This window comes from Crocodylus porosus, unplaced genomic scaffold (assembly GCF_001723895.1).
Source record: "Crocodylus porosus isolate Cpor-Errol unplaced genomic scaffold, CroPor_comp1, whole genome shotgun sequence".
In the NCBI taxonomy this organism is placed as follows: Eukaryota; Metazoa; Chordata; order Crocodylia; family Crocodylidae; genus Crocodylus; species Crocodylus porosus.
Genome location: NW_017728939.1, coordinates 6,996,136 through 7,012,173, shown reverse-complemented (window position 1 = coordinate 7,012,173; position 16,038 = coordinate 6,996,136). Strand labels below are relative to the sequence as shown.

At 46.2% G+C, this 16,038-nt stretch overlaps 1 protein-coding gene across 4 annotated transcripts in view; it reads right to left on the bottom strand.

Moving 5' to 3' along the window:
* CSMD2 (CUB and Sushi multiple domains 2) overlaps nt 1-16,038 on the bottom strand; it is a 640,139-nt gene that overhangs the window by 110,343 nt on the left and 513,758 nt on the right. For all 4 annotated transcript variants that reach the window (XM_019547773.1, XM_019547775.1, XM_019547774.1 and 1 more), the window contains 4 exons: nt 13,983-14,096; nt 12,455-12,550; nt 3,893-4,096; nt 3,437-3,561 (listed from right to left, as the gene is read on the bottom strand). In XM_019547773.1, coding sequence (XP_019403318.1) covers nt 3,437-3,561; nt 3,893-4,096; nt 12,455-12,550; nt 13,983-14,096 — 539 coding nt within the window. The remainder of the gene's footprint in view (nt 1-3,436; nt 3,562-3,892; nt 4,097-12,454; nt 12,551-13,982; nt 14,097-16,038) is intronic.

Here is a 16,038-nt window from a genome sequence, read left to right as displayed (position 1 = left end):
GACCAAGTCAATACCTTTCAGCAGGCATAATTACACCCCAATTGTGATGTACATTATTGAGAACAAAGGAGGGTTTTATTTAGTTTAATTTTTTTTTTTTTTTTGGCAATTTATTTAATTCCCCCCCACCCCTTTTTTTATTTAAAGGCATAAACATTTTAAGGTTCTAATTCTAGGCTGACATGTGGATTCACAAGGGATCTGCATCTATTTACTGCCATGTATATAAATTAATTCACTCAGGAAGGTTCGCTCCATGAATGAATAATTCATGGCAGAAGTGCTAGCTGGTGCATTGATTACATAAAAACCCTGTCCCGGCCTCGTTGCTGCTAAGAAAGCTCTAATTTCGCCTCCTCCTCTGATTTACAGTTGTTTAACCTTTAATTGTTGTACAAAATGAGGGTAAACCGATGCTTAAATTAGTATCTAATAACACAGAACATTTTGCAGACAAAGCAAGTAATTGGGGCAATGGTGAGTGTGATGTGGGCCGGGGCAAGGGGCCTTGGCTCTGTTGTGGCCCACCTGAGCAAAGAGACAGCGTTTGGGAGCACGGTGCCCCGAGCACAGCTGGATAATGTATCTCCACTCTGATGTGGGCCAAACAGACAGCCTTCCACTGCTTCTGCCTTCGCATGTCCCTGTTCTCAGCTGCTACCGGGCAGGGGGAGGATTTCATAAGGTGATGGGGTTCACCTGTCAGCTCTCAGCCATCTTCTCTTCCACAAAAAAACCAACAAAACAACAAAAAACCCCAAAACTTCCAAAAGGAAAAAACAATATGACAAATCAATGCTGGCCTTTTCTTGGGAAGCCATCTGAATTTGCATCTTGGCTTCCTTTTATTGTTTTTATGGGCCAAAGTTGAAGGGGCTGCATCTTGCTTTCTGTCACCACTGACTAAAGCATCCTTTCCTTGCTATAGTGTGGACACTGCTACTAGCATCCCTTCGGGTACCCCAGCCCCTCAAGCAGTAGAGGACTGTGCAGAAGGCCCAAGCATCAGCCCCCCAGAGACGACTTATCCCCATGGTACTGGAGAATAAACCAGTCTGCTCAGGTTTTTGGCTGCAGCCATACTGGCGAAGAATTTGGAAATAACTGAACTGGCGTTCATTTTGAAGTGAGATGATTTCATCTCTTGTGTTCATAAACTCAAGCACTTCTTTTCTGTTCTTTATGTCCATGCCCCTCTGTTGGGTGGGGGGAAGCATGTGGATGGTCTCCTGCTTTGACCCTTGTATTTCCTCTGATGGTTTATGCAAAGGTTTCTAAGATGCATCGTCGAGACATGGAGCAGGCAGTCATGGGGAAGAGCACTTATGAATAAAGGCATGCTTTTTTCCTCCCCTTAATAGCCTGATTTATTATTCACTTCCTTCCATTCGAAGCGTACATATGTAAAAACAGTTAGCAACGACATGCGCTGAAAACAGTCCCATTGAAACGCAGCCCTCAAAGCAGAGGGGAGAAGAATAGAGACGTCTATTGAGATCAGCTTTTAAAAAAAACCCTGAAGTTAATTAATTATCACCTCTCGATCCTGTGCGTCCCAAACAATTTGCAAAATGCCTCAACTGTTCAAATGTTTTGCTGAGCTAAACAAAGCCTCTTGCGATTCTCCTTCTTTTAATGGCTACAATTCTGAATGAGTGGGAAGTAATCTATGATGAGTTTTGCAGCTTTCCAAAACACTCTGTTAATTGGACTTCAAACACAAAACAAGAGGGAGGAATTTGCCAGTCTGGAAGTAGCAAAAGCTTCGGTAGAGGGCATGGGACACTTTTCTCCCTCCCACCTTCTCCCTTTTAACAAGTTGTCACCAAAGTGACAAGCCACAGGCTGGCCAGATCCTGCTCTTGCCCGCTGCACCATTGCAAACCGCAAACAACCCAGAAGCCAAAAGGCCGTCAGCTTGGTGGCCTTGTCACCACAACCAGGATCCGACCCGGTCACTTCATGTGAGATGCTGAACCGCGGCACCGGAGGTAATAAAACAGTACCTGATGTCAGGATAAACCCGTCAAAAAAAGACACAGCTGCTGTATTGTGCCAGCAGCTACAAGTGTCATGTGAGGAATGGGGGAGAGCATGGGGGGACTCTATTAAACAAATACTTGATAGAAAAATAAAAGCACTTAATGGACAAGTCCCCTGGAAACAAAATAGCACAAAGAGGAAGGAAGCCCAGAAATTATCACATGCATGGAACGAATTACCCTATTAAGTCAGGTATCCAGGTTGTAGCCGTATTGGTCTAGAGGCAATTAAAGATTATTTTATTTTGTCTAGAAAAAAATGACAGAAAATTGTAACTGCCTTTTTAAAGAAAAAAATTGTCTGGAGGCAATTAAAGAATGTATTTTTTTGCAAAAATCTAGTTGGTCTAATAAAAGCTATCACCTCTACCATGAGTCCTGATTCCTTGCCCTGTTAAGGGAATTCCCTTTACCTACATCAATTGATCAGGAAGGGTGTGGACCACATGAACAGGGAACTGTTGCTTATCAAGTCCTAGAATACGAGATTGAGGGGCACCCACTGAAATGAGGACGGCACGGGTTTAAAACTAACAAGGGGAAATACTTTTTAATGCAATGTTTAGTTCACTTTTGGAATTCATTGCCGTCAGAGGTGGTGAAGGCAGCTTCAAAAAGGGACTGGATAAATTGATAGGTGATAGCTCTATTAATACAGGGGGGTAGGTTGTACTTCCTCAGCCTGATGCAGGGTTTTTAACCCCAAAAGCTTGCTAAAATTTCTTTCCAACTATTTAAGTTGGTCTAATAAGATATCAGATTCACCCAAAGAACCCTGTCAGATCTATTAACGGCTACTGAACAGAACAGTTGGAGATGTTTCCTTTGGCATCTCTAAACCAATAAATGGTGGATGCTATGGAGGGTATTGAATAGAGGATAGATCATTCGGGAGACCTATAGTGACCTCTGCAATACTGAACATCCTCAGGCTTTGCAACATGGCTTCTGTACAGACCCCAAAATACAGGGATCATCTATGCGGAAACAAAACACCGTATGCACAGTGCTAGCGCTCTTGCCTGTGTCATTCCTCTCGAGGAGAATCAATCTTTTTCAAGAGTGGTTTAAGTTGCTTTCAGCTTGCAAATGTAAACAGTGGATGCTCCCCCAAAACAGGCAACAATTATTTTGCTTTTCGAGCTCTATGCTTCTGTAGCTGAGCTGGGCAATTCTCCAAGCAGAGAAGTCCCCAAGACAAACATCCCACTGAAATGTCCCCCACCTTTGGTAGCAATGGTGGAAATGAATATTTGATTTCAGAATAGACGTATACATTTGACTGATTTCCTTCCAAGCAGCAACTTGATAGTACTTGCCCTGTACAAGTGCACCAGGCACCGTGGGTTCTGTTTCTCAATATCGTACTGAAGTGACAGCTGTTAACATGATACCTGGATTCCCGCGCCTTCAGGGACTGTTATCTTCCACACGCAGTTGAGGCTATTTAGGTAAGGCTCAGGGAAGCCAGGGGAAAGGATGGTACCCTTGCGCTCAGTCAAATTTCCACCACAAGGCACTGAAATAAAGCAAATGAGACGTTGAATGGGGAGGAACTTGGCTGTCATACTAATGCATCTAGCAGCAGAAAAACAACAAGAGCTGGCTGATGATTTTAGGCTCTTTAGGGAGGCAGATTTCCTGCTGCTTTCATAGCACCCGGAACACCGGAGCCACTAATCCAATGGCAAGGTGGGGATGGCAGTGCGATGTTTGGGCAATCCTGGCCAGGCTGCTCTAATTTACAGTAGGTGCTATTTCTCTATTCTGTAGGATGACTCTGTAGACTTCTTCCACGCGGATGAGAGAAGCAGGTTTTCAAAGGACCTTGCCTCACCAGCTTTACATACCCACGCAGGTCGGCACAGAGACGTTCCACTGAGCTAGCGCTCCGGGCATCGTCAGGCACTCGATGCTCCGGGATCCCTGCAGAGCGTATCCGGCGCTGCACTCGAATCGGACGATCGCTCCAACAGAGAAATCGCTGCCTATCCTCCTGCCGTAGCGCGGCTCAGGGACGGAGCTGCACTGCGTGGCACTGGTGCGAGGAACCGCTTTGAACACAGACAGGGGAAACATTAGACCCAGACGCAGCTGCAAAACGGGAACGTACAGAACAGCGTGCAAACAAATAGCCAGCCACAGGGGCACACACACTGATTTTAAAAAGTATGCATTAACTAGGCATAGTTAGGCAGCAAATTCACTGGGTCATGGACTGCTTTTTGTTCTATGCCTGTACAGCTCCTAGCGCAATTTGGCCCTACTGCACTAATAATAGGCAGGAACCCTTTTTCCTAGGATTTTAATACCAAACCAATTAACTATCACCCTTATGCTCTACTGAGCATTTTCAAGATGCATCTTCATTGGAACTTTTACCTGCAGCCAACTATCAATAAACTCAAGGTTGTTAATGCCTTCATTAAGGAAAGTTTGGAGACTCTCCAAATGCATCTTCAAAACTACATCTGCAACACCCTAACTTGATACTAGTATAAACCACAAACATCCAGGAGCTAGAACAAAAGGTGTCCAAGACTTATTTTCACGAGTGTGTTAAATACTTCAAGGGTTTGGCAACAAAAGTACAAATTCCAGTGCAGACATAGGATGCACGCAAAGCATACTGATTGCCCATTTTTTGTTTTTTTGCCAAGCTCTTATCTGTAATTTAGCCCAATACCTGCCCAGACAACCTCACACAAAATACCCAGACCCATGGTTTGGTACTCTGAACCCAAGCTCACTTGCTTGAGATGCAAGGCTGGAGCACAGATTTCTCTTTAAGACTGGCTCTGACTTTGCAAGTAAGAATGTAGAGAAAAACTGCATAGCACAGTCCAGGCATCCAGGTTGTAGCCGTATTGGTCTAGAGGAAATGGCAATAAGGACTCATAGTAGAGAATGATATCTTTTATTAGACCAACAAGATTTTTGCAAGTTTTTTTTGGCAAAACTCTTGTTGGTCTAATAAAAGATAGCAAACTCCAGGTTTTCAGAGTCCTTCAATACTATCTCACAATTACTTGAGCCTGTATTTTCAGATCCTTCTGTTCACTCATTTCTCACTCACCTCCCACATATCAGAGACTAAATGCTGGTTCATATACATATGGTCAACGTTTAGCCTGTCATCCCATGGGGCTGGCTGTATTTAATGTGACACTCACTTCACCTCAACCTAACAGCTCTACAAGATGACAGCTCAGTGGGTTCCTACAAGCTGGCTGGAAAACCACACCGAGTGGACTGATCTCTGGCATGAATGCGGCCAACACGGTTTGTGGACAAGCATGCAAATCTGGGACTCATATCCTCATATCTCAAAGACAGCGGTACAGGAGGCAATCCAGTGGACAACTATCTAATACAATGATCACTTTAAAATCCTAAAGGCAGCCAACCCCAAGTCCAGCATCTCCCCAGCTAATTGCCCCTACTGTGTAGGAGGTTGACCAAGTCCTCACCAATGCAGTCTACAGTCCTGGATGCCCGGAGCTGGAGGAGATGGGGATATAGCACCAGAGATGGAGAACGTCACAAGAAGAGACCTCAGTACAGACCCAGGGTTGGAACAGGCCCCAGATCAGATAACACAGCTGGGGATGTCACAGCTGGATCAGATAACACAGCTGGCTCCAGAGCAGAGGGCATCACAGGAGCTACTGCTGGGTGAGTGCAGCTGCCAGCTGTTAATATCATACAGAAACTGCAGCATGGTGGGACTGCAGGGTCATGAATTATAATACTGTGGTTACCCTATCGGCAATGGAGTGGATTTTGCTTCGTATGAAGAGGGAAGCAGCACCATTTCCCTATTCTCCCCTTCCTCGATTCTACCCCCTCCCCAAGTGCGTATGATCCAAGATGAGATCCAAGGAGAAGGCGGCAAGGGGAAGGAGAGAAACCCCAAATCCAACTAGCGTTTCAGTTGTATTGACTTTTCCTTGATCGACAAAGAAAAAACATGGAATCGCAGCAGGGATTATGGGTTTAGCATGTGCGCACACGTAATGCCAGCATGCGACAGAGTTATATATACAGGCAGACTGTTACACACAGTCACACCATTATGGCACTGAAGGCCTTGCTTCAGATTCTAAATCTTGGTAACTGAAGCGAGAAAACATTTTGGAAAGCGTGAACAGGATGCTGAACTGGGATGCAAACCTTTGCCAGCAACAGAATTTCACCCCTTCAACACCGCGTGAGGCTGACAAGCCAAGCAGAAGCCCAGCACTCTTCTCTACACCAGTGCACCTTAGGGCCAGTGCAACCACTGGGCAATGCAGCCCTTGGATGAGCTGTGAATTACTCCATGGAGTCTAATGAAAAGATGTCTCCTGTTTTTACTCCTGTGCAGCTGTGTTAAGCCAGTTTGAAAGAGGCTAAGGAAAACTGGTACACTTCTATGAGCCGCCTCCGCTAGCAGACTAGAGTGTTTGCACTTGACCCGATAGAAGACTTTTGCATATTTGTGCTTAGTTTTTCAGTTATTTTAACACTTCTTTACTTGCAGGCACCAGGGATGCTGCAAAGCTTTCCAAAAGCTACTTATTTGAAAACCTACTTCTTTGTTTGTGAATGAGCCTGGTCGCACAATGCTTTGGCGCACAAGCCTTTGGGAAAGACGGAACAGGCAGGAAATTGTATCCAAAGGATGTAATAAAATATCACGCTCTTATCACCTCAAATATGCTAAGCATGCAACAGCGTGTTCCCCACTCACAGCATCACGATTCCTCTTTCGTGACGCCCTGCAAATCCAAGATGTGGGCACACCAGGCCACTGTTATCATCCTTACTGATTTCTCTTGCTTGCCTACACCCTGGTTTCCAAAACAGGGCCTGAAAACAATGTTGAAAACTCATTCCCAGAAAAAAATGGCTTCCCCTTCTCAGAGCTGCTGTGCAGGATGGGTCATGCCCACTCATCCAGACGGAACTGGCCAGACTGAAATCCAAAGCATTTTGGGAGCATTTCTATCCTGCCTTCTACCTGCCAAACACACACAGTGAGATCAGCCTGTGACTAAATCATTTTCTGCCAGGTGCCCTGATGTCAGAGCCTGGACCAGGGTGGTAGAAGGTAGCGCAAGAGTCACAGCAGGAATAAATTCATAATCAGGTTACCTGGCGGGGGGAAACAGAGTTCCTGCTTTCTCCTGATAGGTAAATGCTCAGTGTCCTGCCATACCTAGATGGTCCTGAACCTGTCTCCCTCTAGTTGACCAAGGCCTGCACAATTTTTACAGGTGACATATTCAGATGCTTCTTGTGGCAGGAAAGCTATGGCTACATGAGCACCACTGACAGCTTTTGCACAGGTCTGGAAGTTTGCTTTCTCCAAGCCAGTTATTTCAGGCATGCTCACAATGTCCACCTCCTGTAAAACACCATATTAACTTCCTCAAGCACCTCTATTGCCCTAGCACTGGCAGCTGACTTCCAAGCACCAAGCAAGTTAGGCACAAACTGACAGCAGTCTGACGTAGCCATGTTTGTATGCCCTAGTTCTGGAGGATTGGGGCAAGTGTCTCAAGTGGCTTCATGAAGTCCTGTGTCCTTATGTGGCCATTCTGGAAGCACTGCTGGCTGTCCCAGGTTTCCTTCATGATGTTACACCATCATCCTTTTAATGAAATTACAACACCATCCTTTAGGAACTACTGTGCAGGCAAGCCCTGGTTTATGTAGGGGGAATCCACAGGGACTACACCATGCAAAAGGCATCTTCACTCTGCCATATCAGCATCTATCAGATGTGATTCTCCCCATCAAGATCTGCCATTTCTTCTGGAGGGTCAGAAACAGCTCCTGAGATGTCTCCCACCCTCCCAATCTGTTTCCAGCTGTAACAGCACTGCAGCTACCGGCAAGAACAGCTCACCCTTCTATGCCAGATCCACAGCTTGGCATTGGGCTGGCATGGATGTGTGTGTGCAGAGCTGGCAGGCTCAGGGGTGATCTGGTGGCCACCTATAAGTTTGTTGGGGTGCTCACCAGGATTTGGGGGAACATCTGTTCACCAGAGCACCCCAACATCATATGGACACCATTATACACATATGGGTCACAAGCAGCTCCACAGCATGTATGCTCACAGGCAGGGTTAGCAGGCCTGGGGACGTGTGTCTGCAGTGCCAGGTATTAATACGCTCTAGCTATCAGTGTAGATGTACCCAGAGAAAAACCAGTTAATTCCCACAAATCATCAGTATTTAAACCCTCATCTTTGCTTATCCCTAAGCTTGTTCCCAGGGGCGCATGGGCTTTTGCAGCATCACCAGCAGCTGCAAATCCAGTCATTTTTTAACATGTTACAAGTAGTTCCTGGAAGTATGCATAGTCCCAAGTCTCCTTGACAATTTTTGGTTGCTTTACAACCACCTTTTCCTGTTCCAGCTGATTCCTCTCTCCTCTGCCGCTGCGTGAAAGACTCACGTGAACAACAGAACTGCACGGGAGGTGGCAAGCGTAGATGCAAAATGCTGTCAGATCCACACATGAACAAAAAGGAGAGAGAAATTTCATTTCTCACTTAAACTTCCCTCGGTACCGTGGTCTATAGGGCAGTTAGCTTGGCACTGGCTACCTGCAGCAGTGTGGAGCTCAGCATGGGCTAATTGACCCCGCTTCTTAGATGGGTTTGCACATGAGTGACATGCTGCTTTGACTAGACTGTCACTCGTACCTGTTACAAGTAGCTTTACACTAGCTCGAGCATCTCCACGCTACTGTATGGTCGTTCCCACGACCTTGGTCTATACTTACCCTTCCATGCACCTCGCCAGGTGTTTCTTGTGACACCAGTAACCGGGACCTTTCTGGATGACATTTGTTTTATAAAGAGGCTGTCTCTCCAAATTATGAATCCACATAATACTCCCATGAGACAGGTCATTTTATAAAGGGGGAAACCAAAATACAAAGGGGTTAAGGTTAAGGAACCAAGGAAACCCCAGCACCTAACTCAAACGATACACCTCAAGTGACTTGCTACAAGGGAATTCAAGGCTGGAACTGGGGGGACATAGGCTCAGTTCTTTCAGACCAGTAGGCCTCTCATTATGAGAATGAAAACCAATTTATATTTATAATAATATAACAATTTAAATTCAAAGAGAGAGAGAAAGGGAAGGAAGAGACAACGGGGCTATGGGTGCTGCTCATGCAGCTGTAATGGCCTGAGCTCCAGCCATAAAATGGATGCTCTCGTGAGCGGTACGGGATTGGAAACATCTGTACTTCACAGAGAACACGAGAGACCAGTTTTCAGACCTTTATCCCTGCATGTGGAAAAATGCCCCCCCAGGAGAATAAAGAAGTCAAGGAATTGATTATTGTGGAGTAGGAAATCAATGCATATTTTTTCTCTTAGTTGCTCCAAGATTTATTAGCGCTCTAGGCTCAAGCTGCTGGGTAGGGAACAAACAGAAAGAGTACGGGCACATAATATTGCTAATTCGTTTGGTTTCAATTTGGTTCAGAGAGATTGATGACAATGCCCTGTGTTGTCTTGTACCCATAAGGCCTTACAAAACCTCCAGCAAAACAGACCTGAGATGAGCAACCCCACGACTGTGCACACACACAAAAGCCAGGAACTGGGAAAGTAAGGAGGGGTTAAGGTCTGAAGCCCATCTGTGTTTTTTGAAAAAGGCGTCTGCTGCCGGGTACCTGGGTACCTGTCGCCTCGTGCAAATCAGAGGTGACTCTGCTATCCATGGATCTGAACTGCAGCTCAAGAGGAGAGCTTTGGCCTCAGCTGGGTTGAAGCATTTTTGCATCAGACAAAGGACCATGTGCTTGGCCTCTCTCCAAGCTCCTGAAACAACCGCACCTGCGCGCCTGACCCTGCCACTCTCCTGCTGAATTCAGGCTGCGTTCAATATGCTATTTAAAGTTTCCTGCCTGTTGGACTTGGGGGAACGTGGGAAAGAGCGTGAGCAGAATACGAGTGGTGATAACTGGGTGGCGTTAAGAGCCAATCATGCTTTTCTGCTTCATGACTAGGGGGTCTACTCAAATCGAGGAGGCAGCCAGCCGACGTCATGGGCAGACCGAGGGGCTGGCTGGCATTTTCATGGGCTTATCGCAGCACCGCCCCCCACCCACCACACTTCTGATTGGCCAAGGGTCCACAGTGGCTCCGCCCCTCATCATTGATTGATGGAGAGGGGTGGAATCACACAACAGGAAACCCTCTCAGCCAATCAGTGGCAAGGTATGGTGGCCGCCATGTTGGTCTCCCCTTCATGCTGGCAGCCCCCACCTGGCGGGCTGCAGCAGTCACAAGGATCTCTGGCTTCCCCTGGGGAGCAAGCATTTTATTTTTGAAAAGTTTGTTTTCTCGTAGATTTTGCAGGCATTGCTTGATTTCGCGGGCAACGCCAGATTTCGTGGTTTCCACACAATCCCCAAAATTGTGATTTGAGAAGGTCCCTATTCGTGACCCAAGGTCAGGACCTTGCACATCCCCAGGCCTCCTGTGCAAAATAATCTGTTAAAAAGAACCCAACAAGTCTCCAGATATTAAGGTCTGAAATACAGAATGCCTCAATAGTGCGCATATCCACACAAACTCATAGATACATGCGTGTGTGCCATCGATGTACAAATGGCCTCCCCCAGGAATTTATATAGGGCTTACCATGGAAGCACCTTTTTGCTTAACTTCCTTGTTCCTTGAAAATCTACACAAATCATAATCGCCTCTATCTTCTCCCAACAGCCCGAGCCCAAACTAGCACAAACTTGATGCTGTTCCAGGCAGTCTGCAAAAGCTGCTTATCAGACAGGATTTCAGGTAGGGGAAGCCAACGGTATGGTCCAGAGGGGCTTGTGGTTGCTTTCATTCGCAGGCTGGCTGTATGCGAGTCCTGAATGCTAAGTCACTACCATCTTAAGCTTAATTAAATTATTAGCAGGCCTGGAGCTTTCTAAATGGGCATCCATAATTACCATTTACAAGCAAACAAACAAACTCAAGCAGCACCTCTAGGCTTTAGTTTGCTCACCTGTAAACCAAGGACAATGATCATTCACGACTACTTCGGTAAAGTGCTTTGAGATGGTAAACACTCATACCTTGCTAACTGCTATTAACATTCAAAAGGGCTGGATATGGGCCGACAGGGGAGGAGGTGATCTCTGTATATGTTAAATGAAAACAAAAGCCACTAGATACCAGCTATGCAAGTCTGGATTACGGGCATTTCGTTCTTTGACTCTCGCTCGCCATGTGGTAATCATGAAAGATTGTGCAGCCCAGGGTTGTAATTAAAACGCGCTCAGGAGGGAAGGAGGTAATCTTTATTGATTTCATCAAAGCCCTTGATTTGGTGAATTCATTAGTGATTGGACAGTTGCTTAACAATAATTAGATGAAACTCAGCTGAAGGGCTCTCTGATTACTCTGAGTCAAACCTTGACTCCCTTTCCTACCTGGGGAAGGTAAAGGCTCCCCTACAACCAGCTCCCATGTCCTATCCATCTTGTGTAGAGACATTCCTACATAATGGCCATTCATTTACTTCCCCACTACATTATAGGTATATTTCCTATTTAATTACATCCAAATATTTCCTATTTAAATGCATCCAAATCAGTTTGCCTGCATGAGGCTCGGGGGCTGTCACGGAGGATGGGAGGGGGGAAGCAAGGAATTTTGCAGAACAGAGAGGCAGATCAATCAGTTATGTACTGAAGGGTCACTGGGGAAAACCTTCTGAACACTGAGTCAGGTGCTATGAGAGAGCCTCTCAGATATTACGGACATGGGAGTAGAGGCTTTAGAGTGGCAATTCTCGGCTTAGGTAACGTGGGGTGCCACGAGATCCTTTTAAGGGTGCCGCACAATATAAGCACTCTTAGGTGCGCTACAAGCCACACAATTCTCAGGATAAACCCAGAGACTTCACATAGAAAGCCATAGTGACAAAAAAATATTCTGACCTACTGTGCTTTTTCTGAATTTTTTACAACAGAAGACCTGCTCTATTATTTTTCCATAGTCCGAGAATGAGTGAAAGCTCAGAGCCAGCATTTTCCAAGGGGCGCCTTGACTCTAAGGAGGGGTGCCTCAAGTCTCAAATGGTTGAGAATCAGTGCTTTAAAAGGACCTAGATCGGTTAGGCAAAGGACTAACATTTTTAAACTGATCTAGGGGAACAGGCACCCGACTGCCTTTGGAAATCAAGGCCAGCTGGGACAGATGATAAAAGCCCTCGGTTCCACTGAAGCCAACAGGAGTTGACAGTGCTCGTGACTTTGCAAAATCTTGTACAAATGCAGGTCTTTTTTTAAACAGCAGCAGAAGCAAAAAAAATATATAAAAAATTATGCATCTATTTCAACTAGATATTTGCCAGTCCTGGGGGGTGTTTCCAACCTGCAACTGTACCTACCTTGGTAGACAAAATGAAACCCTTTGGCAGTGGCTTGACCCTTGGCGCTGAATTTGATGAGGATTTGATTGGTGGTGGCTAAGGGCAATGATTCACCTAGGGAGAACAAAGCAGATGACAGGCATATATGGGTCACAGCATCATTTGAGGAAGTGACTTACAGAGGCCATTTTACTAAGGCTGGCATGAAGGCATCTTGCCTTTGCCCATGCAGCAAGGTGTTAAATGAAAGGCTGCACGTTTTCCTTTGAGGCGCTGAGCCATTTTACTCCCTTCCCAGAACAGAGAGGCAGGAGAAATGATCCTGCAATAACATTTTGCTGGATAGAGCCAGTACAGAGGGATCAGTAAGAATCCAGTTGTAAGAGCACGTGGCTCTGGATGGCTCAGGATTGCCTCCAGCAGTTCTTTCAGAAAAGACAGCAAATGTGGAAGATTTCAGTAGAAAAAAGGCAGCAAAAAAAAATCTCATCTTGAGAGGGCTAGTCCGTGGCTCAGAATTTCATCGTGACTCATGAAAGCATTTTTTAAAGAGCTCCAGCTGAGCTGTGAAAAACTAGAATTCAGATGCACCAGTTAATGATGCACATCTCACCCATGTACATAAATCCTAACTGCAGCGACCACATGGTATGCATGCATGCACATCTCTTTTATGTGAAACAGGCCGTATGACATGCAACAGGCTTCTTTTGCACAGCCTCAGGGAACTCAGTCCACAAAGCGCTACCGGGTTGCTGGGGGTGGGGCCTTGGCAGATGTAGGTGGAGCTTATTCAGAGAGGCAGAACATAAAGGGATGGGAGACTGGGGGCAGTGAAGGGAAGGTAACCTCTAGCCCCTTGATGTGCCAGTAGGGGAAGGACGTGACATAACACTTTGTGATTTGTCTGCTGGCTGGGAACTGAATGAGCCCCATGTAACTTTGGGGAGACACTCTGAAGCCGTGTGTAGATGAAATGAGGGGCATGTGTGCACGACACTTTAAAGAGGGTAAAATGCTTCTGTGCCACTTTAATGGTGCTGGTGTTTGCACGTGGCAGCGGCGTATTGCGCAGTAATTCCAGCTGCTGTAGCAAATTCAGCCGTGTAATGTGTCTTAACCGTCTTGGGGCTCAGCAAACTAAAACGCCTCCGAGAAGTTTTAGCTTGCTGCCCTACAGCCGTGGAGCGAAGCATTGGGCTCCGTGCAGCTCTGCGGCTCTGCAGGAAGCCCATGCAGGCAGCCTGGCAGCAGCCCGGGAAGGCAGGCTCTGCCCAAGAAAAAATAAAAGCGGCAATCTTTTTTTTCTTTCCTGGAGCCTGTCTGCCTGCCTGAGATGTGCAGGAGCCCGGTGCTTCCCTTTATGGCTGCACTGCCCCCCGGGACCACCTGAGCCCTGGGGGTGGGGGGCTACTCTGTGACTTGCCCAACTCAGCGGCACCAGCTCCATTCCTTATAACCCACCCTCGCTCGTGAGTGCAGTTAGTGTTATGAGGATCACGCATCAGTTCCCCTCTCCCTGCCAGAACCGGGGGTAGCTTCTCACCTGTGTGGGAGCCGGAGAGCGAGCTGAGGAGTCGGGCGTGCTGGTTGGGTCCATCGTGCACCTCTATAACGTCATTAAGTGCCGTCTGAAAGAAGGCAAACTGCCCGAAGACCACTGTGAACAGAAAGGGAGCACACTGCAGGACAGGTGGAGGGGTCTGAGCTGCATTGTCCCTACTTCCAAGCCTCTGAGCTGAGAAGTTTCAAGCTTCGTTTGCTTCAGTATTTTCTTGTCCTTCATGGGAACTTGGCATTAGTGAAAAGTGCCTGACTGACAGGTCTGAAGTCAGAAGCCCTGTATTTATCCATAAAGTAGGTAAAACATGAGCAGCAGCCTTCCCCAACATGCTTTATCACTGATTCATAGGCCAGAAGGGATTAGATTATGAATCATCCGGTCTGCCCTCCTACGTAGCACAGGGTGTATAATTTCACCCAGTGATAATTATTACTTGCATTGATATGGCTCTTGCAAGCTCTAGTTGTAAACCAGGCCACCCTGCTGTGCTGAGTCTTGTACAAACAGAATAGGAAGATGGTCGCTGCTCTGAAGAGCTGCATTTCTGCCCTGAGCGTCGCTGATCTTTCGAACAACGGCTTGGGTTGAGAAGATCCTTGAATTTCCTTCTAACAGTCAGTCCTAAACACCTCTATTGAGATTGTCAACAAGGCATCCCCCCGCTCCTCGTTTTACTGCCTTAAATTACGAATGCATCTAGAACCAGGCAGGTCTTATAAAGGGGAAGAATAACAAAAAAAGATTAGGCCATATTTTAACTGGTGCAGGGGGGCCTGTGTGTTATTTACATTTATTTGTGCGAGACACACCAGTGGCTTTTCTTCCTCCAGAACCTGAGGCTCAAAGCTTTTGATTTTTTATTTCCCTGATCCGCGTGTTTTCAAATCGTAAGTGCCCAGTTACGGATTCGCAAGCTGGGAGGTCTCTCACCGTGCAATTCATCAGCCTGCAATATTTGCTACTTGCAAATCCAGGACTTGCAGCATGGCTTCAATGCTCGAATGCTGCAAGGTGGCTGAACCGCCCCCCCGACACCGGCTGCCTGTAGAACTAGAAAAGGAGATGGGAAACGTCCAATAGCTACTCCTAGCAGTATCCTGACTGTTTTTGATGAAGCTATTGCAATGATGTGGGTGGAGGAAAGAATTTATCATGGCCATCGTTGTTCTGTAGACAGAAAATGAAACTCTTCCATCAGGAAGCGTTGCCTTGCTGCTTAATTTTTTTACTAAGATAAATGCTAGGATTATCAGAGTGAATAGCAGCGGGTTAATGGTATGAGCCTACTAACTGTTTCAAGCTGTTCTCCAAAGTTCATATCCATCCCCCATCAGTGGGAAACAGAAGGGAACGACTGTGGAATAGCTGTTCAATGCGCTGAATGGAGTAGCTCTAAGCTGGTACTAAGTAGCACCCTTATACTCTGCTACCTTGGAAGAAAGGTCAGAGACTGAAAGGGCTATGTGGAAGGACTCAATTGTTGATCAAGATGATGCCTGAATTTAAAGGGCTTCACTCTCCAGAGCTGTCAAGGCAGCGCTTTTCATGAGCCCTAACTGCACTTTAAGCTAGAAAATATGTTAAACAATATTAATATCCATCCAGCTCACTGTCTCGGGGGTTTGCAACGTGCCTATCATGCTGGTCTCCAAACACCACACAAAATTAAGCAGCATCAAAGTCTGTAACAAAAATGGTGGTGCATGTAATTAATCTAGGCCCTGATACAGCAAAGCACTTAACTACATGAACAACAGAGTATTTATTCAGCCCAGCGCACTTTGCTGAATTAGGGCTTGTGGCATTTTAAGACTTGATACCATTTCAGCAGCTTTTGACTGCTGATACTGTTAATATAAAAGTCATCTCTATATATATGCAACTTGTTTTTTTAGAAAAATTAGGTCATCAGATTAATATTCACTCATGCAGTTATAGGAAATGCCTAGGAAATGACCTGCTGGGTGGCACGGAAGTGGAAAGGGATCTTGGAGTCCTAGTGGACTCCAAGATGAACATGAGTCGGCAGTGTGACGAA